This window comes from Tachysurus vachellii, chromosome 4 (assembly GCF_030014155.1).
Source record: "Tachysurus vachellii isolate PV-2020 chromosome 4, HZAU_Pvac_v1, whole genome shotgun sequence".
NCBI lineage: Eukaryota > Metazoa > Chordata > Actinopteri > Siluriformes > Bagridae > Tachysurus > Tachysurus vachellii.
In genome coordinates, this window is record NC_083463.1 from 21,295,170 (window position 1) to 21,322,442 (window position 27,273).

The 27,273-nt window shown below is 36.5% G+C and overlaps 1 protein-coding gene across 2 annotated transcripts in view; it reads right to left on the minus strand.

The window, feature by feature from the left end:
- sema3fa (sema domain, immunoglobulin domain (Ig), short basic domain, secreted, (semaphorin) 3Fa) overlaps positions 1 to 27,273 on the minus strand; it is a 58,529-nt gene that overhangs the window by 15,660 nt on the left and 15,596 nt on the right. The window contains exons 3-6 of one of the 2 annotated variants that reach the window (XM_060868323.1): positions 7,276 to 7,436; positions 5,527 to 5,589; positions 4,751 to 4,870; positions 1,506 to 1,595 (exon numbers count right to left, since the gene is read on the minus strand). In XM_060868323.1, the coding sequence (XP_060724306.1) occupies positions 1,506 to 1,595; positions 4,751 to 4,870; positions 5,527 to 5,589; positions 7,276 to 7,436 (434 nt within the window). The remainder of the gene's footprint in view (positions 1 to 1,505; positions 1,596 to 4,750; positions 4,871 to 5,526; positions 5,590 to 7,275; positions 7,437 to 27,273) is intronic. The other variant, XM_060868324.1, reaches the window with a different exon arrangement.

Genomic DNA, 27,273 nt, shown 5'->3' on the forward strand with positions numbered 1-27,273 from the left:
TAAGGTTTATTTTCATAATGTGGCAGCACAAAATACACTCTGCAAACCACAATCCATAAAACATATGCAAAATACTCCAGTCTTTTGTTAAGATTCCTCATCAGTAGCACCGATAAAAGTTTTAGGTTACATATTGATCTATCAAATATCAAAAACACAGCGTATAAAGCAATTCACCATGCTTCCTGGGTTGGTAACAATCAATAATTATTATAATTAATAATCTAGTAATAATCTAGTAATAATAATATAGATATACTTATTAATTATTATATCAACAACGAATCTATTTACTAATCAAAAGTAAAACCAAATTTTAAATTGATAGCAAATAAAAAACATGACCTCAGTGAGTCACTGGAATGAAATCAAGCTGTTATAAAATCTATCCTAGAGAAAACGATTTGTGAAAAAAAAAAATTTATATGTATTTTCCACAGATAAAATGTGTTTTGACTACACGTATATCACACGTATCTTTTTCGTCTAATTAATATTGTTAGCAGCAGTTTCATTTTTCAGTAAATGTCCATTTCGTATGTGCAGATACCTAGAAGAGACATTTTTCCCACCTGCCACCACATCCTGGTTCTAGCATGAGATCTTGGTGGTTGGTTGAGTGTTACTGGATACACATATAGTCAAAACAAATTTTATCTATTGAAACGTTATCTAAGAGGCCCTGCTTTTGAAGCACACTCCCCATGAGGTAAATAAAGATTTATCTGGATGTTGCATGATTCAAACAGCTGTCAGAATGGAAGTTCCTCCAAAATAAGATTAGAATCTGTTGTGAATGTTGGAGATGTAGAATTTGATGAATGTACGACGTCAAGATAAAAGCATACATCCGAGTGGGTTTCGGTGTGAATCTACAATTCAGAAGCTGCTATGCATGAAATTCGTGTCTCGACAAATCGTCTATTACGTTACACCCTTGAATAAGGGGAAAATGCCTCCATTTGGGATTTGCTCTGCTCTGACACTTTACAAGCATGCTTTAGATTTAACACTTAGCCCAGATTAATTTTTTTGGCTGACTCATCTCTTTGAGGTTGTAATAACCTACAATCAGTGGGTGTCATGAGGGTTTGGCAATTTTTTATACACTGTCTCTAAAGGCAGGGTTTGGGCAAGTGGAGGCAAACCTGACAGGATGAGGCATCCAAAATCAGCATTTTTACTCCATGTTTATTTATGTTTCCCACTGACACATTTAACAGCAGCCTGAAAGCAGCTGCTACTCTGTGCACACTCACTGTCTCCTTTCCTACCGCACTGAATTAAGACAAGTGCCACATCAAGAATGATATTAGGAACCAAATTTTGCTTTTAAATTGATTGTCTCTTTGTTTTCACAAATTTGACACTAGTCTATATGAAACATTGAAGTTATTCAAACAATATTTCTGTCCTACCAAAAACCTTCCAAAAAATGTACAGAAATCCCTTAAAGAGAGTTAAATATGTGTCTTTCCTGCTTTAGCAAGGATATTGTGTCCCACCTTGGGTGCATAAGGCTCAGGTGAGGCACTGGGTTCTGCTGCACGACTTGTTCGGCCTCCTGCTCGAAGATTTTGATTCAGGAGCAAAGCCTAAGAGACAAGCAATGTTAGTGGGTTAAGCTTTCACTTCACACCGTAGTTTGTTGTTTAGGAGTGACAAGGCAGTGTACTTAGTGAAAATAAACAAAGAACACTGGTGACTAATTACATGCTTTGTCAAACTGTGGTTTTGAATGTTACTGTCATCCTGAAGATGCAGAGCATGCAGACATGTGAATGATGGACTGGGAAAATCCACTGCACGTGGCCAAACACTAGAAAATTTAGCCGAAATTATGTTTACATGTAACATATGTTAACACCTCTTTACATTATTTATATATCAACAGCACAATGTGGATATGTGCACAATGTGATTTATGTACTTTTCATTATTGCCTTGCAAGCATTCTACTGAGTAAGAAGCCATATTTACAAAAGCAGTGATACAATTCATTAGATCGCCTGAAGATTTCTACACGCACTACATGTCATGCTTTGATCAGCATGCTGGATAGATATCGTGTCTCTCACTCTGTCGGGCGGAAACCTCATATGTCCAAATTTTGTCAATTTCATATTTTTTTCACATATTGATGCTATTGGTCAGTTCCCACGTGGGTCTGTTATTTTTACAAGTTATTAACCAATCTAAAGTCTTGAAAATAGCTTGAGCGCAAATCTCTAACTCCATTGGATAGCTGTAATGCTTTTGTGCAGAAGGAAACCCGTGAGCCACGAAGGTAAGTTTGCGAACAGATTAGACTAATTTCCACCTATTAGACAGATTAATCAGCTTATCGTATCTTATTTTGTATTGCATCACTTATCGCTCTTAAACCTTAAAAAACAATTTAGGAAGATGTATGTAACTTGTCAAAAAGCTCAACGTGACCGCAGACTTTATTGAACACTGATGGCAGCAACGATGTCTGTGTCTGTACTGTTCTTATCAATGACAGCATAATCTCGTATCTCCCTGCTCCCAAGTCATAAAGCTTGTATCTCTGATAAAACATGACTTTGGGAAAATGTTGTGTTAATGTTGGTACACAACAGTATGATAGCAATATAAGGTATAATAACAACTTTAACGATACAATGTTTAATAACTCAAAAAAAAAAAAACGGCGTTTTTTTATTTTCCTGAAAAATAATGGTTTTGGAGATACGAGGATTCCGCCCGACAGCGACGATATGTGGCAACTAATCAGTTCATCTTGTAATCAGACTGTCTTTGGAATCAGTCTGTGATGTCGCTGTTGCTGGAATGAAATCTTGATATTTTATTTTTATTTTCTTTTACTTTTTGGCATAACAGTATTTGTAAATGCAATAGTAACTGGTTGAGATACTTGCAAAAGAGAAACATATTTCAGTTTCTAAAAGCAAATAGATTTTAGAAGTATACATAGAAGAAAATTGTCAAAATTTGACAATGTGAATGGTTTCACCAGGCCACCACACATAAGGCTACACATCCTGAAAGTATTGGAAGAGTAAGACCAATTCTAGGTGTTGAATGTCTTAGAAAACGACACCTTTTGTTTATTCCCACATTTTTCCCAAGTCGAAAATATGGGAATATGTAAGTGACAGGTGTTCCTTGTTGTCCAGGTGTTAGACTGTTTGTTTAAATGATAAATAGCTATAAATAACTTTTATTGGTTTGAGTCCTTGGTTTAGACTGTGAAGACAGCATTTGAAGCTGAGACAAAGGGAAAAATCACGATTGCATTAGCACTCGGAAAATACAATAATTTCTCCTAAAAAAAAAAAAAAGAAACTACTGGAACAGGTAGGCCAATGTAAAAACAGCAGTTGATGACAGAATCTGCAAAATAACAGTGATATCACCAACAATATGGTAGGGGTAAATGTATCACAAGTCAACCTTTTTTAAAGCCTTTCACCATAAGTAAGTATCAGGCTAGAATTCAGAAAGACAGAAATACATCCCAAAAATTCTGGAAGAACCAAGATGAACCTCTACCAATGTGATTGAAAGGCCAAAGTGTGAAGGAAGAAAGTATCTGCTAGTGATCTAAAGCATACAAGCTTACCATGGTGTAGGTTTGCATGTCTGCTTCTGAAACAGACTCACTAATCTTTATTGATGAGGTAACTCATGATGCTAGCAGCAGAATCATTTCAGAAGTTTACAGAAACATTCAGTTTGCCAATTTACAGTGAAATGCATCCAGATTAATTGGGAGGAACTTTATCATGCAGCAACACAACGATCCAAAACACACTGCCAACCCAACAGAGGAGAAAATGTGGAAAGTTAATCCGATTTAAAAATTTAACTTCTGAAGAGGAGATCTAAGGGAGAATCCACAAAACAAACAACCACTATGACCAAAGGTGCTGTCTTCAGTTATCACTTATGTATATCTTAATATACATTTCAAGGAATAAAAGCTCATTCATCCTTTGACTCTTAAATCCAAATGACTTCAGTATACAGTAAGAACAATAGAAATGACCATGCTATTCCAATACTATTATAGGAAACTGTATATAAAAAGCACTGTTTCCTTTTGAGGGAACTCGATGCTACGTCATCGTCGATGTTATGGGAATGCTTCTATTGCGGAAATTGTGTCTGAAGCTCTGTGTAAAATCACACTGATTTATCAGCTTGGGTAGTTATGTGAGGAAGCAGAGTGCAAAAACAAGACCGTAAAAGGGCATCTACATCGCATTACTTAGTTTCTGTGTCTTCAAGAAGCGCTCTGTGTATGTTTGTGTCGATTGTTTGTACTGTTTGTCTAGATTAGGGAAAAGAAGATACAGCATATACACAATCAAACTGAATTATTTAAATTAAGCAAACTTTAAAGTAAAGGGAGATATTTCTCTGCCTCATCCTTGTATAATAATAATAATAATAATAATAATAATAATAATAATAATAAGCAATGTAAAGTAACCAAAAATATCTAAACAAATCCAATTCTAAAAATCACAGACTTGGATTTAAGGAACATTCAAATCCTGCAGTAGAGTTTCTCAGGAGCCATTTTCCAATGAAAATGTTTTTATGACTGTACTTAAACTGTGCCATGGTCAAATGTGGTTAGTGTTGAGTCAGAAAAATCCAGAGAGAATGCGTTCCTTTATAATATTCTGTGACCAAGGAGGAAAGTTTTGATCTCATGAACCAGGATGTGACAGCAGGTCAGCTGTGGCCAATGTTTTACCTGAGATTTTTGACCCCTGTCCACGTAGGTGCAAATGGGATTGTAAGCACCAGTTCCACACACGTATAGGTGAGTCCGGTTCCATGGTTCGATCAACCGGATGAAGTTTCCGCATTCTCCCTAAATCAGCATGAATATAAAATAAAGTTAAATGATTTCACATAATGTGTTACAACAAAATAACAATAACAAACCTTAATCAAAAATTATATTAAATTCTATATTTATTTATCCATCCATCCATCCATCCATCCATCCATCCATCCATCCATCCATCCATCCATCCATCCATCCATCCTCTGTAGTGCTAATCCTACACAGGATTGCAGAGGACATTATTCCGTCCTGCCTTGGTTGGCACTCAGGGGTCCCTGCGATAGGGGTATGCGCCAGTTCCACACACACACATTCACACACTACAGACAATTTATAGATATATGCATATGTCTTTGCACTGGGGAAACCAAAATACCTGGAGGAAACCAGAGAGAAGCAAAGCAGAGAGAACATAAAAATGTACCACTACAGCAAAAATGAATGAATAATTTGTATTATATAATTGCTGTAATACTAATGTGTTTTATGTTTTTTCTTAAAATGTTGAAAGCTTTAAATTGGCTCCTACTGACAAACAGTCTTGTTAAGTTTCTGTGTGGTCTTGGAAGTATTGCCATAGTAATAAATTCACACCCACATGCAGTGATGCCTTTAGGATGCAGACAACATACCATGAAACAAGATGTTAAGAAGATGACTGAACATAGATTGACACTTACATTGATGTCCTTCCCTGACAGCACACACTCATTCTTCCTCAGAGGAGCCACAGGCCAGTGGATCTGAAAAAGGAGAGGGAGAAATAAATGATTACAGAAAATGATGATAAGAATTGACACAAATATTAAACATGGTTAAATAGTTTCACTGCAGTCAAGCATACAGGGTATTTCCACGATGATGGAACTTGCCTTTAACCATTCAAATAATCCCATTTCTCCAAATTTTCCTGGCTGCATTTTGCTCTTAAATGAGTAACTGGACTGAAAGGAACAGGGCTGCATCAACTTTGAAATACACAGAATGTGGTGATCTACAGTAGCATCCTTGCTAGTGACATGGAGACATTCTAATAGTGTATGCAATTCTTTAGATATAGATATATATATATATCTATAAGTTATTTTTTTTTATATATTTTTTTATATATTTTGGAAGTTAAATATTGCATATATATATATATATATATATATATATATATATATATATATATATATATATATATATATATATATATATATGCAATATTTAACTTCCAAAATTTGGGTAACAGGGTTGCACTTTCAAATTGATCAACTCAGTCAGTATCACAATATTGAAAATCAATAAAAAAGAAACCTTGACAGCTAATCAGATGCAATTCTATAACAAAATGCAGGTTTTCTTCTTCCCATATTCTTCAGGAAATTTGGACGATGCAACATCTTGCCTCGTGGACTACTGAGCGAATGATTTGGGACAAAAATAAATGTAGTTACAAATTGTTACATACTTTACCTTGCCAAAAAACAGGCTGCTATATGGATTTAAATAAGGAAACACTTAACAGTGCTTAACTATGACTGAATCATTATTCCAGTGATTAATATGTTTCAGTTGGCAACAAGTTATTTAACCTTGACTGATGCACTGATTAGCTTCTCATGTCTTAAACAACCATGTGGTTCAGAAGAACGAAATTAGGTTGCTGAAATCAACGGACTTCATTATTAAAACCTGGAAGAATAGTGGAAAACCTGGGAGGAGAAATGTGGCCGGAATGAGAGATCCTTAAAATTCTTGGTTAATAATCTATATATAAGAGCATTTCAAAACACAGACTTTGACTAGAATTTACAGGATTGTTACTAAACTGTTGCGTGGCCACAAAACAGTGAGGTTAAGCGAAAAAAAACAACTTAAACTTCCTAGGGAGCATAAAGATTAGACTATGGAGCAATGGGAGGTCATGTGGTCTAATGAGTCCAGATTTACCCTATCCAAAAGTGATGGGCTATTAATGGTAAGAAGGGAAGCACATGAAGAGATGCACCTGTCATGCATTATGCCTACTCTACAAGCCTCTGCAGGCTGTGTTTATGATATGGTCAGAATGGTCTCAGCAACATTATACAGTAATACAAAGGACTGAAGCATGGAGCATCTTGAATTGTTACAAACATGAATTGGGCATCAAATAATCCTGATGTTAAACTGTTTGGAAGGCTTTAGGATGTGCTCGAGAAGACGTTAACGTCTCCCATCCTCAACAAAAGATCTCAGCCAAAAATGAATGCAACTCTAGTTGCATAAACGCTGCATAGTCAATATCACAACATTGGTACTCCAATATCAAAGATAAAAGTGGAGCAATGAAATTGGTCAGGCAACGTATTTGTGTATGCAACATCAACTGTGAAACTTACATATGTCTTTGGTTTGTTAGACAGTGTACAGTAAGTATAGAATAAAAGAAAGCTTTTGCTTACTATGAGGGGCTCTTTGTTGATGTCATTTAGGTCCAAGGAGAGGATGTAGTCTTTGCTGCCCACATACATACGGTCATGATCCTCATCCATGCGCAGGACCCTATAGTCAGTAGAGTTGAGCAAGAAGGCAAAGTGATGTGCCGTGCCCGTAGACTTTAGCTCTGAGAGAGGAGAAGAAAAAGAGAAGCAAACACTGGCGTTCACAAGTGGTTTAATAGAAACTAGGAATAACGCCAGTTGAGGCCTTTTAGAAAACCTTTTGTTATGAATAAATCTGTGTATGTATGCTATAAAAGGATGTTGATGAACAATATGCATCTGTGACCCTACACACATCCATCATCACCTCAGAGATGATTGTTTACTGATAAATGATCATGATAATGGCTATTGCGTTTCATTCCTTCATGTCATTAAAAACAGAAAACTGAGCCAAGTACAAACCTCAGAAGTTCGCCTCTGAGCAACAGCAGCCAAGTAATTGGACCCTTGCAATAAAACTATTTATCTGAAACTGCCTATACCTGACTATTTTCCAATCCACACACCCCTGGCAGCTGTGACTCCCTCAGGGCCAACAACAAAGCCAAAATCCTCTGTTATTATTATTGTAACAACGTAATTGTAGTGCAGCTTTCTCAGCGGCTTTGGCTGTCACTGGGGAGCCATGAAAAAGCACAAATCACTAAATGCTGTAACCACAAGTAGTTTGTTCAATAACAATCTGGTAAGATGTGAGAATGAACCGTCCTTGGTTTCAATGTAAAAACCTGTGAAATCATTATTGCACTGTGGAATATTTGTAAAGATCCGATGGATTTCACACAATAGCTAATCACTTTGAGGGACCTGAGAACCTGCCAAGAGAATACTATTCATCTTTAAAAATCATAAGGGAATCTGAATGCACTCTCATTGTGTAGCAAAACAATAATAAACAAATATTCATATAAGACTACATAACATTTTCCAATAAACTCCACTGTGACCTGTGTAAGTGACCCTTAGGACAGTGGCAGCTCAATGTTTAGGTTATGTGCTAGTAACTTGAAGGCTGTAAGGTTAAATCTGTGATTGGCAAGAAACCTTGACAATGTAATTATATCATAAAATGTAGCTTTGCTTGCATAGACTTAATATTTAAACATGTTTGAAAGGTTTCAAATTGAGGGTTAGCAAGAAAATGAACACTTGCAGCTCTGGCTATTCCTGAAATTCCAGAAATCCAATGAATCAATGAATCAGTGAATCAATTGTGTGGTAGCATTGCAAATTATTGGGTTATTATTATTGGAAAATAATGCAACAAATTATTCAGTTATAGGTCACTAAACAGGCAAATTGGCATGATTGTTGATGCCAGAAATAAAACTCCTATTGGCCACCTGGAAGAAATGTTTTAGTTCAAGCTGACAGGAAGTCTACGGTAACCCAAATAGCCACTTTTTACAACCACAGCAAGCGGAAGGACATCTCAGACAATATGCTGAACCTTGAGGTGGATGGGCTAGAAGACCATATCGGTTTCCACTCCTGTCAGCCAAGAACAGAAATCTGAGGCTACACTGAGCACGGGCTAACAGAAACTAGTAAAACAATGCCTAGTCCTTTTCCAATCATAAACTGTCCAGTTTGGGTGAGCCAGTGCCCGGTATAGCCTCAGATTTCTCGGTTGACAGAAGTGGAACCCAATGTGATATTTACAAGAATGCCATAATTTTATCATTAATTTTTCTTATTAATAACAGATGCAATGTTACTAAATATGAACATTAAAGTTAATATCTAAATCTTAAATTATAATGAACCCATACCTTACATTAAATGAAGGCTAAATACATGAATGCAATACAACAATTCTTGCATTGTGCTCTGACATTATGATGGAGATCACAGAGTCCATTCTGGATTGCAACTCATTTGTGAGCACAACAGCTTGCAAGGGAAACAGTGTACAAAGAGAACGGAATGCTGCAGCTCATGTTACTGTAACTCAACATCATCTAACATCTTGTCCTGGGTGGAAAATGCGAACCTGATAAGGCAATGTGAGAGCAAATTTAAGAGTCGCTACATAACACACATATTCAATTCTGGGAAATAATCCTGACAATTCATATCAGAGACTAATTTTACATTCAAGTTCATAGACAAAAGAGAAAATAACAAGCCAAAAAAACGTAATACAGCGACTCTTCTCACCTATTTGGCACGGTATCAGGAACTGCTACAATAAACAAATCTCAAGTTATTTTAACTTGTACATCAAAAGAACTGTTTTAATTTCATTGATCAGTAAAAAAAAACTTCACAAAAAAGCTAGGCAATACCTCTTGAACCTTTTATTTGTTAGCTGTCTTATAAAGCGCACACACACACACACACACACACACACACACACACACACACACACACACACACACACACACACTTTCTGTAACGGGCCACAGCAAATAACAACCTGCAAACCCAATCAGGAGAAGAATTACAGAAAATTGTTGTGGTCTAAAACTCCAGAGATAACAGGATATTTTTCAATTTCACGCCAGTGGTGTTCCACCACACTGAAATAACTTTAAGTCCAACTCATCAAAAAAGTAGCCAAAAAAGTCTGGGAACCCAGACTACTCTAGAGAAGACAAATGTTCATCAAAATATGACAGACATAGAGCCAAAAATGAAACAAAATCAATCAATCAGCTTTAAACTTTATAGCTAAAAGTAGAAGCAAAAATTTTGGGTCCTTCATAACTAAATCCATTTCCTGTAGCTCTTATCCTACACGGCGAGACTTGAATCCCAACCTTCCAATCAACAACCCAGAGCCTTACAACCCCTGCCCTGTAAATGACCTAATCATTTTTACTTCTAACTTTCTAAAACCATTAATATAATCAAATCTAAAAATACATTTTGGCTATTACAGTTTTTTTTTCATTTGGATGTACTCTGTAACCGAATGAATAGTTATTTAAACTAATCAATTCCTTCCAGTAAATTTTATCACAAAATGTCTTGTCTTCATTATAAACAATGCACTATTTTCTCAAAACTCTACACGCACCTGTGAAAGCACTGGCACATTTATCATGTCTCATTTTTATGAATGTTTGAGTCAAATAATAACTCAGTGTGTTAATAAAAAAGAAAAACAACACACATCTCACCTGTGTAAACACAACGCACCACAATTATCCAATCAACTCTCTTTATAATAGAGTCACTCCGTGCAATTTTAACTATTGATCTTGGGCTGAAAAACACTGAGTACGAATAAAGCAGACGTGTATAGTTCCCTTTGAGGGGAATTCTGAATTTGTGAAAGGGATGCATGTATGTACAAGTGAGAATCTACAAATGCCTTTGTTCAGAGAATAATGGAGCTTGATACAAATCCTGACTCTGTTGAATGTGTGTCTGACGAAGACTTTGGTATCAGTCTAAACAAAATGTGTGGTACAGGAAGGAACCTCACAGGATAAAGAGCAACTGTGGTAGTCCCTGGCCTAAGGGGGGAGCAGGAAGCAGGGGCTTACTAGCAATGCTGACATCAGTTTTTAATGTCCCATCCTTTGCTATTCAAAAACTGCCCTTGTTCAGTTTCCTTTCCACCCAAGACACGGAAATGTGCCCCTACGATGTTCTATGCAATAAAGTCAACTTCCACCATACGCATATCATACATCCAAGAACAGTTTGTCACTTGTATAGACAATATTTCTCCCACTGCATTCACAGTCCTGGATCGTAGCGAATTTTTTTCCAGCTTGGTAAAGGAATGTATATTATCTGAATCAACATGAAGTGAGCGTTCTTGAGGCGATGCCTGGAGCATCCTTACTCAAGAGTCGAGGATGGAGTCGGCAATGTGGCAAACACAGGTGTCTGTTGTACTGTTAAACAACAGGTGTACCGAGCAACAGTCACCAAACAAACAATACAGGGTTTCCCGCAGCATTTTGCAGTTCGGGCGGCCCGCCTAAGCTGGGAAACCCAACCGCCAAAAAAAAAAACAAAAAAAAAACTCCGCTGCACAAAAGGCCGTCAAGTGCATCTTGGAGAATAGCGCGGACACGCTTCACACCGCGAGCGGGTACGTGCGCCACATGGCCGAAATGAGGGAAAGACGTGGTCCGTCACTGTCTGGAGGATAACTAGTCAGTTGATAAAACGCGTGTCCGTGAGAACTGTAAGTGGACTTATGTTTTGGGTTTATTTAAGCCTGATATTGTATTAGTCTATAGTTCTTGCAAATTTAAAGTAAGTTAGCTGGTGATTTTTTTTGAGTTCTTCAACTGCTAGCTAGGTTGCACGTGCCTGTTTTTAATAATTGTTAAACGAAGAAGCCCCGCCCCCCCGGGCCCCGCCCAACCCTACCGCATTTACTAACAAATTTTCTGCGGGAAACCCTGCAATAGTCAGTGGGGCAGGGCATGAAGTAACACAATTCATTACTCAAGAGTTCATTACTTAAAAATAAGCACCATATATCACAAACCAATATGAAAGTTTACCAAAGTAACGAAAAGTGCAATGTTTGAAGAAAGCAAGGTTCTGCTTATGAACCACAACATACAAGTTTATCTGTGAAACATGCTGGTTGTAGTGTCATGGTCTCGTCTTGCATGGCTGCTTCTGAAGCAGGACATCAGCTTTATTGATAATGTAACTCGTGATGAATTAGTTCTAAATTAGGATGAACTTCATCATGCAGAAAAACACACTGCCAACATAACACAGGACTTTAACAGGGAAAAAGTGGAAGGTTTTATACTGGACAAGGGATATGCAATGGATTTGTTTTACTTTAATTGACCTAAAGTTTTACCTTTGCTCACCTAAAAATTAGGTAATGTGATACAAAAGGTTCTACGTTTGATGTTGTTTAACACATCTAAATGTAAATACTAGGAAATAAAAGCTGAAATCCTAAACTCTTGCCTCATATAATATGACTTGGCCTTGCTGTTCTAATAAAATTGGAGGAAAATGTACACCAGCATATAACAGCACTACCAAAAGACAGCATCTTTACACATGGAGTCATTTAAAGTGCAGCAGCAGACACAAAACCCTCTTTTTACCTGTACGGGCATTTCAAGAGCATAGTTAAAATTCTTCCTGCTCTCATTGCAGCATTCCAATTAAAAACAAGGACAGATTAAGCTTGTTCCAACAAGTCCAATACCATGAGTGTGTCATTACAGTGCTAATAAATGCAATGCGGGACATTTTGATTAAAAATGTGCCTTTTATGCATTGAGGCATTGGGTAGAAATTTACATTGAAATATTACCCCGGGCTAACAAAGAAAATATGCTATTTAAGGAAATATTTGGTTATAAAATCTTTAACATGTAGTCAGTCTGAAGACAAACAATGCCAAGGCTTGTACATGGATGATTACAAAGCCATTTTGTAACAGAACTTCCAATAGTTCCTTTATTATAAAGAACAGATCAATAAATCTTGACTTAATCAATCATTGTCAATCGAGTTAATTACATTAGATTTTTAGCTCATTATACAAGCAGCGTAATTACCTTCAAATCTAAAAAAGACAACGTATTTTAAAGGTTGAGAGGAAAGACTTTTTTGATAGGAAAGACTGATAAAGCCTGGGACAATTGGAGGACACTCGAGCATCAGACACACACACACACACACACACACACACACACACACACACACACACACACACACACAGCTTTCATTGCCCATAATCACCGCAGGATTAGATCTTATCTCTGGCCTTCCAGGAGCTGTCACTCCACTATGTATGATTGAAAGAGAAATAGAGGTGGAAGAAGAAGGAGAAAGCGAGGTTATGGGAGATTTATTTATTTATTTTTTGTATGTGTGTGCGTATGTGTGTGTTAGTACTTGTTACATGCTTGTTCGCCGATCTTCAAAGTAAACAGTCTATATGAGACATCGATTTTACCAGCCTTCATCCTTGCCAAAGGATTAGCACATCATCTTTATCGCTCCTTGATTTCTCCGCATGACAGGAGGGCCCGATTAAAGCTGAGAAATTTAATCTAACAAGTCAGATAACATGACTTTTCTCCCTCGCTTCTCCTGTCCATCAACGTGCACAGACGGGAAATTCAGAGCAAAGCAAACAGAATAGTTAAACAGACATTTACAGCTTATTAAAGAAGTTATAAAATGCATTAGTAATAAGTGTTTCATCATTTATCAAGAAAAGTAAAGAAAATTGCTTTAGGTTGTTAATTAACAATGAAAATCACATCTTTTGAATGAAGCAAGAACTGTTTTCCTTCATAGGAGATGAAAGGATTCTGAATATTACATTTGCATGTGTACATTTTTGCTTGATTTTGCTTAGTATTGTTGTGATGCAGAATAATTCAAATGACAGGACTTGTAAATATAGCACTGTTACATGAATAACACTTGATATTGATATACAATATAAAAAAAATAAAGGTACATATATAATAAAAAAAACAACACAATTAGTACAAAACAAATAGGGTTTTTTTTCAAATAAAAGGAAAAATATAAGTTTATCCCTGATAAATAAACAGTCCAAGAAACCAGACAGGAACTATTTATCATTATTATTATTATTATTATTATTATTATTATTATTATTATTATTATTAAAAAGCAGAGAACCATAACAGAGTAAACATTGCCAGTGTGATGAAAAAGAATTGGCAAAAAGAAAAGAAAAGAAAAAGAAAAGAAAAGAAAAGAAAAGAGAGAGAAGTGTGTGAACAGGTGCCCTGTCATCTGTCTGTCCTCAGGGAGAGAGAGAAAGCCACTGTTTGCTTTGAATATTGACTTCAGGGAGTTTGTGGTTCATAGGAACACACACACACACACACACACACACACACACACACACACAGTCTTAAGCAAATCCATGATCACACATTTCTCTGACCTCTCTGATCCTTTATAATAGCTTCTAGCTCAAACAACAGCCCCAAGAACAGATAAACATGGCACTAATTAGCTATAACTCCATTTGGCATGATGACCCAAAGTGGTCTACAGTTTCTTGTGCACTGTGAAGAAGCTTATTGAAGTTGTCAGGTTTTGTTATAACAAGATTCCAGTCCAATAATAAGCTGGGGTGACGTGTATTTATTTTTCATTAAGGATTCCAAGAGTTACAGCTCCTGCCTTTAGACTTCAGCGTTTCATCTTTAATGTGGCCAAGAACAACATCTTAATTTTTCTCTTCATATCGTTTAAGGTGTCAAATTAATCAAGTGTGTTGAACAGATGGATGGGTGGTGCTATAACTTAACCAGTGGATAAAGAATATATTTCTTTAGAATACCTGAAAAAAGACAACTGTAAAAGCCTGGGCATATTAAATATGTGAACTGAAGCAGGCTTTGATTTGTAGGTTGAGTAACTCGCATAAATTCTGTAACTCTAACACATAACCACCTCTTACCACATAGAACTCACCTGCAAAAACCCAAAACACTGCAATAAATCAGGAAAGATATAAACACAAGATTGCTAAGAATTATCTGACGTTTAATACCAAATATTTTTAAAGCGACTAGTCAGGAATTGTTGCTTTTCCATCTAAGGCATCTAAGGTACAGCATCTAAGGTAACATTTTCATGCAGCACTGTACAAGCAATGGAGATGTGCTTTCACTGGAAAAGCAGAACCCATGGTGGGAAGCAGTGGCTCAACACTTAAAGACTCCAGCATGGCCAAGCTGCCAAGGCCCTTAAACCATATTTAACATTTACATTTCTGGCATTTAGCAGACGGCCTTTTCCAGAGCGACTTACATTTTTATCTCATTTTATACAACTCAGTAAGTAATGGTTAAGGGCCTTGCTCATGGGCTCAGTGGTGGCAGCTTGGTGGACCTGCGATTCAAACTCACAACCTTCTCAATAGTAATCCAACACCTCAACCACTAAGCAACCATATCCCATTTGTTCCAGGTTTGCTGATGTATAGTTGAACCTGTGCTCTGACACCAGTTTCCTATATGTGACAAAAGAATGTCACTGTATTGTAATGCACATTTGACAGATAAAGGCTTCTACTCTATAAAATCGAATGATGTATTGTAACATTAGAGGATGTAATACTTATGAAATGTATTTGGTAGAATCTGTCATAAAAAAAGCAAAAACTGGCTAATAGCAGCAGTAAAATAGAAGTGTGGTTAAAAAGAAATGGGGTTGCTTTGTTATAATCTCATACTGATTGTATGCACTAGACAGTCCCTCCAGGATACTGCTAAGTTTTATAGTCATTATTGTGGGAAAAAAACGCTTGATACTGAAACTGACTGAATTGGTGAAATTTAAAGCACATGATTCTTATTTTCAACCCCTACCGGTGAAGACACACGTGATTACTTACGCTGAGAGCTGTACTCATGTTTGATGCACCTGTTTGAATGTGTTGTGATGATATCGCACGATGCGCCTTGGCCCAAATGTGTGTAAACTCTCCTGTAATTTTGAAAACACTGCAAGCTCCCACTGTAAATACTGTAATCATATTGTATACTGTACATCTTGCACTTGCTGCCTATTGCACTTCTGGTTAGATGCCAAACTAAAAAAAATCAGGAGCCTCTGCAATGTATTCTTTTAAACGCTGAACTAGGTTCTCTGTTTATTTTATCCTTTTAAAAATGTTTGGCTTGAACTGGACAGCATTAGATGTCTAGCAAAGACAGAAGTCATGCAAGCAGAGGGTTCAGATAACTCGCTGTTTCTCCTGATAAAAATACAAAAAACACAAAGAGACTTAACAACAGCTATCAGTAGTTCTTTCAACAATACAAACTCCATGCCATGGATAAATTGGTTGACTAGCATTGATGATTGCTAGCTTTTAATCAAATTAGGGAACAAATACATGCTTTAACTGCTCATCAAGTAAAAAACACAAATCATTATTTCTATTATAGTATCTTATTCTTTCATGCTTATTTGCTCTCTCTCTCGCTGTATCTCTCTCTCTCTCTGTATCTCTCTCTCTCTCTCTCTCTCTCTCTCTCTCTCCTGTCAGTCTCCTGTTGTACTTGTACTAATCGCAATTTCAGGATTGTCAGATTAATTCAGAACAGCTTGTAAACTTTACAGTATATTAAGTCTTTTTTTATTCCCTGATCATCACAACAACAAAACAATCTTCTATGCACTTTAGCTTTAAATGAGTTTTTATAGTATAATAAATCTTCCCATAAGTCAGGACACAAAAGATGTACCAGCTCAGTGACAGCTGATTTAATGTAGCATGAATTAACGTTTTTCAGGTGCATCCTAGAAATGACTTTCATGTTTAAATAGGGAAGTCGACAGGGTCGATTTCCTTTTTCGGATTATAGTTTCTATTATCATTCACTGGCATGCGGTGGGCAAATCTTTTAGCGAGCAGTCTGGGAGATAATTAACATCTCTGACCTGTTTGTACTTCTTGTAATCAGGCTCATTTTCCTTTCTTTCCTTTCTTTCCTCCCCTATTTCATAGCAGCATGGCTGTTATTAAAAGGAATCCTTAAGGGTTATCATTCTTGGCTGAGACCTCGCTTTCTCTGCACCCTGCTCTGCATACCAGAACACAGATTACAGGTAATGCCAAGTTCTTTCTTTTGTAACTCGCTCTCATCTTTTCCATCAGCTTGCTTTTTTTTTTTTTACTGGAAAAGGGGAAGATAGCAGACGTGAGTGTTAGGTGAAGTAATATGAAGGTGATGGGACTAAGATTTTTTTTTTAAACAAGCCACACTTTGCTAGTGTACATCCATAAAGATCCATTTCTATTTATTCCTTTTTTATTTGCATAGCGCTTTAGACAATGGACATTGTTGCGAAGCAGCTGTAAAGGTATATAAAAATTCAGAATATAATGTTAATAAATAATGCTAAAATTTACAATTTAAATGTATATTTATACATAATGAGTGCCAGATGGATCAGTAACAAGGAAAAACTCCCTGAGATGACATGAGGAAGACATTTTTAGGAACCAGACTTAAAAAGGAACCCATCTTTACCTGGGTAAAAAACATAAAAAAACAAAAACAAACGTCTACCTCAAAAAAAAAAAAAAATACTATGTTGCCTCAAATTTGGTGCACTCAAATTTGCATTTGTATCTCAAATTGTGCTCAAATGTGCCTTCAAATCCTAAAAAAACGTAGTTCTAAATGCTATTAATATATACTGTTTAGGTGTGTAAAGTTAATAAAAGAAGTACACACAGATTAGTTTGGCTCAGAAAAAAAATAAGAGATGTTCCTAAAGTCGCTGGTTTAGAGATGGGGAGCAGAAGTGAGGAATTTGCCACAATTCAGGCAAGATAACCTGATTAACAAACACAGCAGACAGACGCCAAATGAAAAAATACTTCGAGCCTAGTATCAGATTTGGGATTTTATTTAGAGCTCATATTAACCAAAAGGCAAAAGGAAAAAAGCAACACTGATTTATTTAGTGCTTCTTCTGATTCTTCTTTAAAGGTTCTTCTTTTTTTTTTACCGCAGACACAAACTACTCTATGCATATTTTTATTAGATAGACAAATTTACCCTGAACTGAAAAAAAAAAAGGAATATGTGGTCCGTCGGATTTAAGAAAGAATACTACTCATAGTTTACGCATAGTTTATATAAAAATAATACGTAATAGTGAGTGTGACCACAGGAACCATTACTGGAATATAAATGGATTTTTTCAGCCAGCATTATGTCTACTGATAGCTAAAGGTTATTGCTTAACAATGCCAAAATTTACATCAGTACAATTGTTTATGAATGATGACACCAGGCTGGTTAAACATAAAACTGTAAAAAGCTGTGTTTAATGATTATTGGCTGCCTGAAATCATTTTTCTGCACATGAAAGCTTCAAATGAAGCTTCAATTCAATACTATTTGTATTTTGCATTTAAAATTGGATACCGTCACAATGCAGCTTTACAGAAATATAGAAATTCAGAAAATAAATGATACATTTCTCAGTTTATCCTTAATCTGTGAGCTAGAGTTGACGATGCCATGGTGCTGTCTTTCTTTAGATGATTTTGGGAGAAACCTGTCTCAAAGGGAATCCATCCTCATCTGGGTGACACTGGATAGTGGGATTATAAATAATTTCTCTTCTATAACTGTGTATATGGTTAAAAAAGTGCTATAGTACAAGATTCCAACAAGGGGTTCAGTAGGGTTTGGATTCTATCAACAGAAACAGGTCTATATATATATATATATATATATACATATATATATATATATATATATATATATATATATATATATATATATATATATATATATATATATATTTATATATATATATATATATATATATATATATATATATATATATATATATATATATATATATATATATATATATATGCACTTTTATATTAACCTATTTAAGTACCAGTACATTGGTGTTCCAGTTTGAAATGGAAATCGACTTATCAGACATTTTCAATCAGATTAAACAAATTATTTTATTGCTGAAAGTCTGATATGAAATTAGTTAGAACACTGTTGGTTTTCAGGGTGAGATGTTTTTTTCCCCTCTGTTCTCTCTCTACCCTTACACAGAAGTTTAGTGGTTGAAGATAATGCCTTCAAATTTTCTTATGAGCAAGCACTTCAAGCCTCTCAGAGAGCAGAAACTTGATAACATCATTTACTTTGAAAATATAAACCTTTGTGTAAAAAATACACTAACCTTTTTTTTTACTTATATAAATATATTGCCCCTAGTACGCTAGGTAAACAGAACTACGTAAACATACGAAAAACTATAAATTCTTAAAGCGTTGAGTGTCTGATTTCATATGAGCCATCAATCACCACTGTGGAATGTAACATGACAAAGAAATTCAATGCTGAACATACACAACAAAACAGGCACCAATTCCCTTTTTTGGTCGATGGTAAAAAGAGTTAAAATAAGTTTTTGTTAAAATTATTAAAAAAGCAGGCAATTTTTCATATGTCAACTCTGTGAAGAAGAGAAAAGCAAACGTTTTGGTATAAGCTAAGCACAAGCATCTCACTCAATCCAGCCACTAGTGGTTAAATTGGTTAGCAAGAGCAAGGGTCAAGAGTGTTATCACAGCCCACAAACCACTAGCTACAGAATTCAGCTCAGACGTCCCTCCTCAGTTTGTTTACATCAGGCCTGGAGGTGCTGTCCCAACCCCTTATGAATGCTCAACGAACACCCTACTTGACCCCTGTCAAATGGAAACAAAGGAAGGATCACCGCCTGCTAGTCAGAATGCGGCACAGCCCGGGAGTCGAGCCTAATGTCATCTGACAGTCCAAAGACATGCACTTTACGATGGCAGCTGGGTGCATGTGAGCTTTTAAGTAGCAAGTGAGGGTCCAATCGCTCACAGAGTGGCCTTTATGCTCCATGACATGCCCTAATCTTAAGGGTACTTAAGGTCTTTTTGCTGTTTGATGCTAATCTTTAAACTGAACTTGAGCATTTACTTGCATTCATACAGATATGGTTAAACTTAACTAAAGTTAAACAGTTGTGTCAGTTAAACTGGATTATGCACTAGATTCAGTGATGTACAGTGAGAACGATCAGTTTATGTAGTATCGACTATAAACCGGTTACACTATTAAGTCTGACAAGGATGTTGCTATAGGACTAAATTTAGATGCTCAAAACATGCAAAATAGTGGAGTAGTAAAGCGTCTGCTGCAAAATACCAGCGTTTTGGGTTCATTTCTGAGCTTGGGTTTAGATTTTATTCAGTGCTTTGAATATACACACTCAATTCAGCTTGGATGTACGAAAAGTAATCGTGTTAATGTTCCTCAATTCAATCCGGTGAAACCGATGTCTGCATTTTAATGAAGTTAATACAATTAGCTTTTTTTCCCCAGTCTCCTCAAGATAAATAAATAAATAAATGAATAAATAAATAAATAAATAAAAATCCTGCATTGTTCACATAAGTGAACCAAATGGTATGTTCGATGTGTTAAAAACTGGGATTTCATTTTGGTTATTGTATAAAATATTATTCTATAATCAGTGGCAGAATAAAAAGCCATGATCAGCTGGGGTTTAGCTGTCCGGTCATGCATTATTCAAAAGGAGAGAGTAAAAACTCTCAATAACACAGCATGCAGAGCAGCACAATGCATCAGGAACGCATCTGTCTTTTTCACTCCGTCGCTCTTATCCACACACACACACACACACACACACACACACACACACACACACACACACACACACACACACACACACACACACACCTCAGGGAAAGGGACACATGAGAGAATAGCATTTTTCTTCATGGGAGATGAGAGTAAAAATGCACATGAATGGCAAAATCCTATTCCACTCACTCCATAAGAAATTGTTACCAGATTAACTTGACTGTGGCTTGGAAAAAAACAGACAATTAGTTATTTTTCGCAAATTGCAAATTAAACAAAAATCGAACCACTTCTTAAACGCCATGAGGCAAGACTACATATCTAATGTCTAAGCAAGCAGGAATAATGCTATAATATTGATAGAACACTTTTTAATTTCTATAATACATGCAGTATATACATTTATTTCTTCAAATTAATTTACAAAAATTTCTAAGACAAGAACAATCCCATTATCGTAAATAATTGCAGAAAGTATTACGAAAACACGAAACCTCATATTTCTTTTCAGCATGGAAGTGGGCTAGACTTCCAGATGCATACCTTCTACACACAAGCTAGTCATACAAAAAAAAAAAAAAAACAAACAAAAAAAAAATCGATTTTTCCCTGAACTGAAAAAAAAGGAATATGTGGTCCGTCGGATTTAAGAAAAAATACTACTCATAGTTTACGCATAGTTTATGTAAAAATAATACGTAATAGTGAGTGTGATCAATTCTTGTAGCATTAATTTAAACCAAGACCATTGTGGTCTCTCACGAGGATGTTGGCCCTGATTGGGAATAACTGTGCATGCATGGTAGAATGGCGCAGCGGTAATGTGTCTGTTGTAAATGTGTTGTGAGTTTTAGTGACTGCTCAGTGCTTGATTTCACTGAGGGCCGCGAAAATACACGCTCAAATCATGTTGGATGTAAGCAAACTAATATCGTTAATTTCCCTCAATTCAATCAAGTGTATCTGATGTACGGATTTTAATTACGTAAACACGTTTTTTTTCCCCAGTGTGTTTATGATTTACCAGTGAACACCTACATGCAAGTAGAGTGTCCAGAAATGCAACTGAAACAGTTTGCCAACAATGTCAAAAAAAAGAGCATATTTATTCACTCTCTAAATTCCTTCAACCTTTAGCAACATCTCTAAAGTATAACATATGATTCTTAACATACTTCATTGTAAGTGTGTTTAACCCTTTTAAGTCAAAAACCATTTTCTCTACTGGCTGGTAGCATCCATTAAATATACTTGACTGACATTAACTCTATCATTTTCTAATGTGTGCTAAGCTGAACAAAGTTGATGGATTTTATTTCACATTAAGGAACATTTACCTTGACAGAAATCAAGGTCCCGGGAGTCCCGAGAGTCCCGACAGCATGTGAGATGAGATGAGGGGGGAGTTCAAAACACCTGCTCTTTCCAGATTCATATGTCTTATAGTGCATGTGTTTTCTTCATGGTTTGAGTGAGTAATGCTAGAATAGTCTGACATTCTTTTGCAAAGCTCTTGCACAAGTTGGCAGGTCTGATAATATAATATAATTGGAATAAATATCCGCTGGATATCACGGCAGTGGAATATCATGTCGAGACTATTAACGTGCGATATTGCACAAGCTTTTGTAACATTTGGGTTGCCTGCGTTTGGTTTGGGATCTTTGCTGATGTGTTCCTTAATGAGGAAAGGATTGGCAGATGCTAGCTTGCGTAATCACACGTAAACGCCTGAAAACTGAAATAAGCTACAGAACACTTACGATGCTGTAAAAATAAAAACAAATATCAGGAAGAAGCGCTGACGTCACAGCTGATGAATGAGGTTCCACTGCCCTTAAGAATTTGTCATGGACCTTCAGAAAGGCCAGTAATTATATAGTCCAATCCCATACGTCGTTGTTCCACAACAAATGGGTGTCCCATATGGAGCATGCAAGCAGGCTGGGACTGCATGTGCTGAGAAAACTGATCTTCTAGAAAAGCAACTCAATTCTCAGATGTAAAAGTGTCATTAAGCAACACTTTGGATTATGTTGTACAGCAAGCAACCAAAGCTGAACACTGCAATTTGACACATTTGAAAAATCCATCTATGTTAATTTAACAAAAAAAACGTACCAGTAATAATTAATTATTCAGGATTCAATGCTTAGGGGAGGCACGGTGGCTTAGTGGTTAGCACGTTTGCCTCACACCTCCAGGGTTGGGGGTTCGATTCCCACCTCCACCTTGTGTGTGTGGAGTTTGCATGTTCTCCCTCACATCCCTCGGATGTGCCTCGGGGGTTTACTCCGGGTACTCCGGTTTCCTCCCCCGGTCCAAAGACATGCATGGTAGGTTGATTGGCATCTCTGGAAAATTGTCCGTAGTGTGTGATTGCGTGAGTGAATGAGAGTGTGTGTGTGTGCCCTGCGATGGGTTGGCACTCCGTCCAGGGTGTATCCTGCCTTGATGCCCGATGACGCCTGAGATAGGCACAGGCTCCCCGTGACCCGAGAGTTAGGATAAGCGGTAGAAAATGAATGAATGAATGAATGCTTAAGTGGTTGGCTAGATCTTCTGTGTTTACATGCACAAAACCCAGTGCACAATTCTGTCTGAAAGATTTCTTCTGGTGACTCACAAAGGTCCACATTAGATCTGTGTGTGATTTCACATTGTCTCTTCGTATTCACATTTGTCTCAGGTAATCAAGAGAGTGCAGCGCTAAATACAGATGTGGCGAGATCTTGTGTCTTGTGAAATGTCTTGTGACTCGATCATACAGAGTGCATGCAAAGGTGTTTTCTTAAGCATTTGTAGTGTGAACAGAATTGCATTGTGATGCACCCGGACTGTATCAGCCATTCAGCTCCAGTTGTGTTCCGTGTCATGAAGATTTCAGTCCTTCTGTGAGAAGATGCCAACCATGCGAGGATCCTGAGTGACCTAGAGATGTACCAACTCCAGTTGGATTCCAGACATTTCAGACATTCAAAGAGTAGATGCCATGTACATGTGGACATTAAGGACAACAACCTCCTAATCGATACACAACTGTCTGACTGTATATGACTGTAGAAAGGACATTATTCATAATTAACACTCTCCTCCAGTGTCACCCACATGAGGATGGGTTCCCTTTTGAGTCTGGTTCCTCTCAAGGTTTCTTCCTTGAAACAGTTGAGTCAGGCTTGCTCATTAGGAATAAATACACATACAATTAAATATAAGTCTAATATTAATCTCTAACTTTTTGTGCTATATTTCTAATAATCTGTAAAGCTGCGTTGAGACAATGTCCACTGATTAAAGTGTTATAAAAATAAAACTGAATTGAACTGAATGTGAAAAGTCAGCGTAGTCCCCAGTGATGCCATGCTAATTTTTACACCTTGAACCAAAATCCAGATTTAAAATTCAGTTTTGCAATAAAGGTCTTGATTTTGGACTAGTGTATAGGGTTGAAAGGGATATGTTGAGTTGGGTAGTGTACAGTACTGTATATTCAGCTGTCAGGTGGATTTGTTGGACTGGATTTCTATAATAAAGCTGTCATGTTGCACAATCTATTGAGCAACTGACATCTGATGGCTAAACATAAACAGTTTTCATTTGCGATTGGCTTAGTATTTTGATGGTTTTGTTTTAAAGTGCCATTTAGTTGTTTCTGGCAGATTTGGCAAGCTTCCTACTGTGGAAATGCGATTGTAAATGGACAACAAAGACCTATTTGAGACATATGAATAGCTGTTTGTCTTGGCAGTCGATGTATGGTTGGATCACCTGAGACAGATGTTAAATTCAAGCATGAACAAGACTGATTGTCAAGAGGCCAAGCAAGTCCCAAGGCTTTAAAACCACATGTTGGTTCTTTTTTCTATCAATACATCAGAATTTTTCCACTACAAATAAATCAAAATTGTACTTAAGCATTTTAACGGTATAATAAAATACAAAAGACGCTGGCTGTACTTGTAATGTTCATGTTGTAGTTGTAATCGGGGCTAGTTTGCAGGAATCTTTCCAAATGAATTGAACCCTTTTTATGAGTAAACTGGTGTTACATTTTGTTTTACATTTTTACATTCTGAATTATTTCATCGCTGATCTATATGATTAGTCAGGACACTAGTGTTGGATAATAGTGTGAGATGTTTTTCCCTTGGTTTGAATAACCTTACACGGTATTTTAATGGATGAAGATAACCCCAACAAATTTTAGATGCTCAGAGAGCGGAAAAAAGAATAATTTTCTACTAATAATTTTTCTATGAATATATTGCCCTTTGTCGGCTAGAAAAAAAAACAGAAATATTTATGCAAAACTACAAAATAAAAACCACCATTGTGGAGTGTGACAAAGACAAAGACATTCAGTGCTGCACAGGGGCGGTTCTAGGATGTCATCTTTAGGGGGTTTTAGCCCTCAGTGAGAATTTAAAACAAGAAGAGTTTTATATTATATATTATATGACTACATAGTAAGCCAAAAGTTATGGTATTATTTAAAATGCATGATGTAATGATGCCAGTCTTCATTCAAATCAGTTCATGTATGTGTGCATTCTCTACGAACACTGTGTCCAATGAATGCAGTCATTAATAAAAAATATTCACAACACTGAAAGCACTGCTGCCAGGCAGGCTAACAAGGTAAAAACATTTATAAAATACCTTCTATAACCGTCTTTGCGTCTTTCCACTGATTAACGTTATAGATGCTTCTCCGTTCTAATAAAGCAGACAGCTGATGATGCACTTTTGAAAGACTACAACACACGTGCGTAAACGCAAAGTAAAAAAATTTGCTCTTGGATCAAACTGATAAATAATTTTCTTTCCCATCGACGACATGTCCTGCATTTAACGTAATTTTTATTGTTTATTTTTTAAAGTAAAAATTATACTTATAGTTTTAGGGTGGCTGAGATCACAGACAGGGGGGCTGGAGCCAGCCTAAAAAAGGTCTAGAACCGCCCCTGGTGCTGGACAAGAACACAACAAAACAGGATGACATTTATTTGGCCTAGTTAAAAGCATAAAAAATCTTAGGACTTATATGGAATACATGTGGTACAAAAAGCCCACTTTACCTTAGAAAAATAAAACTGATATGATTAAGATTTCAGCCTTTCTGTCTAGCCTTTTCTGATTTTATTTTGTTTTATCATTCCATAAATCCTGCTGTTGTGTCATACACATAATGATAGGATATATTTTACAGAAGTCAATCAGCTATATAAAATAAATTCATCTGGAATTAGCTGCAGTCAATTAGATGATTACTTTGTGGTTTCAGCATGACGGGGTGAGTATTCAAGAAGAGCAAACAAAATGTCCTTTCATTTTAATGAAAAAAAAAAAAAGATCATTAACAAAGTCAATTCAGAAACAGCTTGTCTTTTTAATTCGAAGGCTTCATTAACTATGATTGATTGCTATGCCCTTTTAGCTAGTCTATAGCAAATGGCCCAGTGTGCGGTTTTAATGGACCTACTGATTCATCCATGTTGAAGAGACTTATCAACAAAGCAGCCATGAAATTGTATAATAGGATTTTCACTTGTTCAGTATACTAACTGAATTCACGTGCCAAGTGAAACAAATTTGCCAAGAGATAAAGCCGGGATTGAAGGAAGGAGGAAACGGCGTTATGGGAATACGGCACTGTTAATGGGGAAATAATTGAAAGTGATTACTATAGTGTAATTTTAATAACATAAATATCTAGAACAAATATCAGGCATAAACCAGACATCGGTCATGATTACTTACTGGAAATAATGTACAGAAATGAGAATAGTGTAAGCATCTGCATGATGAAGGATTCTCACACAGTTTTTATGTGTATGGATTTAAACAGTAGAGCAGCTGTTAATCCTATACATGTTATTGCAATCTGTGTAAATGTTAAAATTCTGTTTTTCTGTATTTTACTTCATACATATAATAAGTACTTTATAAAACCCTAAATCTTTCCTTCAAGTGAAGTACTTAACACACTATGTAATAATTACACTGGTACACAGTCATAGCCCTGATTAGAAAACCTCCATGTACCAAAACTTTGCTTATGTGACCAAATGTTGTGTGAAATGCATAAACTGAAAAACCTAGAATGTAAAGTTTGGACCACAAATGATATTATTATTATTATAGGTCTATATCACAAAAGGTCAAAACTGTAACAACATTTTTTATTTTTTTTTTTATTTTTATGGTGCTATGGTGTCCAGTAGGGCATCTCACCTTTTCTGTGTTGCACTTATGGAACATGTGTGTTGTGGAAATGATGATGTTGTAATCAGCAAAAACCAATGCGGAGGTTAGTTACAGCCTGTACAAGTACGTACCCGAGTACGAGTTGTGTCACATTCACAGGAATCGCACCACAGTTCCAGGACAACCGAACTCGCACCTCCTCCTATAGGAGGCCTCTGGTTCAGTACTGCTGTGTGCTTCGTGGACTGCATGATAGCTTTCACACAACCAATTTATCGTGCAAACTGTACTCTGTTTCAGACTAAACTGCCGATACACACACAAATGTCATTTTCACATCATTCTGTCTGTGACCATTCTGTCTGTTCAAAAATCCGACAAAACCGATGTCATCGAACCACATAATCACCCTTATACTCTCTCCGCCACTGTTCATCACAATTTTAAGAAGATCATTAGCCAAATACTCACTTTAGTCTATATTTATAACGTCTGACCACTTTCATAACAAGTATCATATTGTTATTACTACTCTCTTCTCATCCCTGACTCTCTTTTACTGCCTCTGGAAATGCATCTGTTACTGTCTGTGCCTTTCGACACCGTATCTATCCAT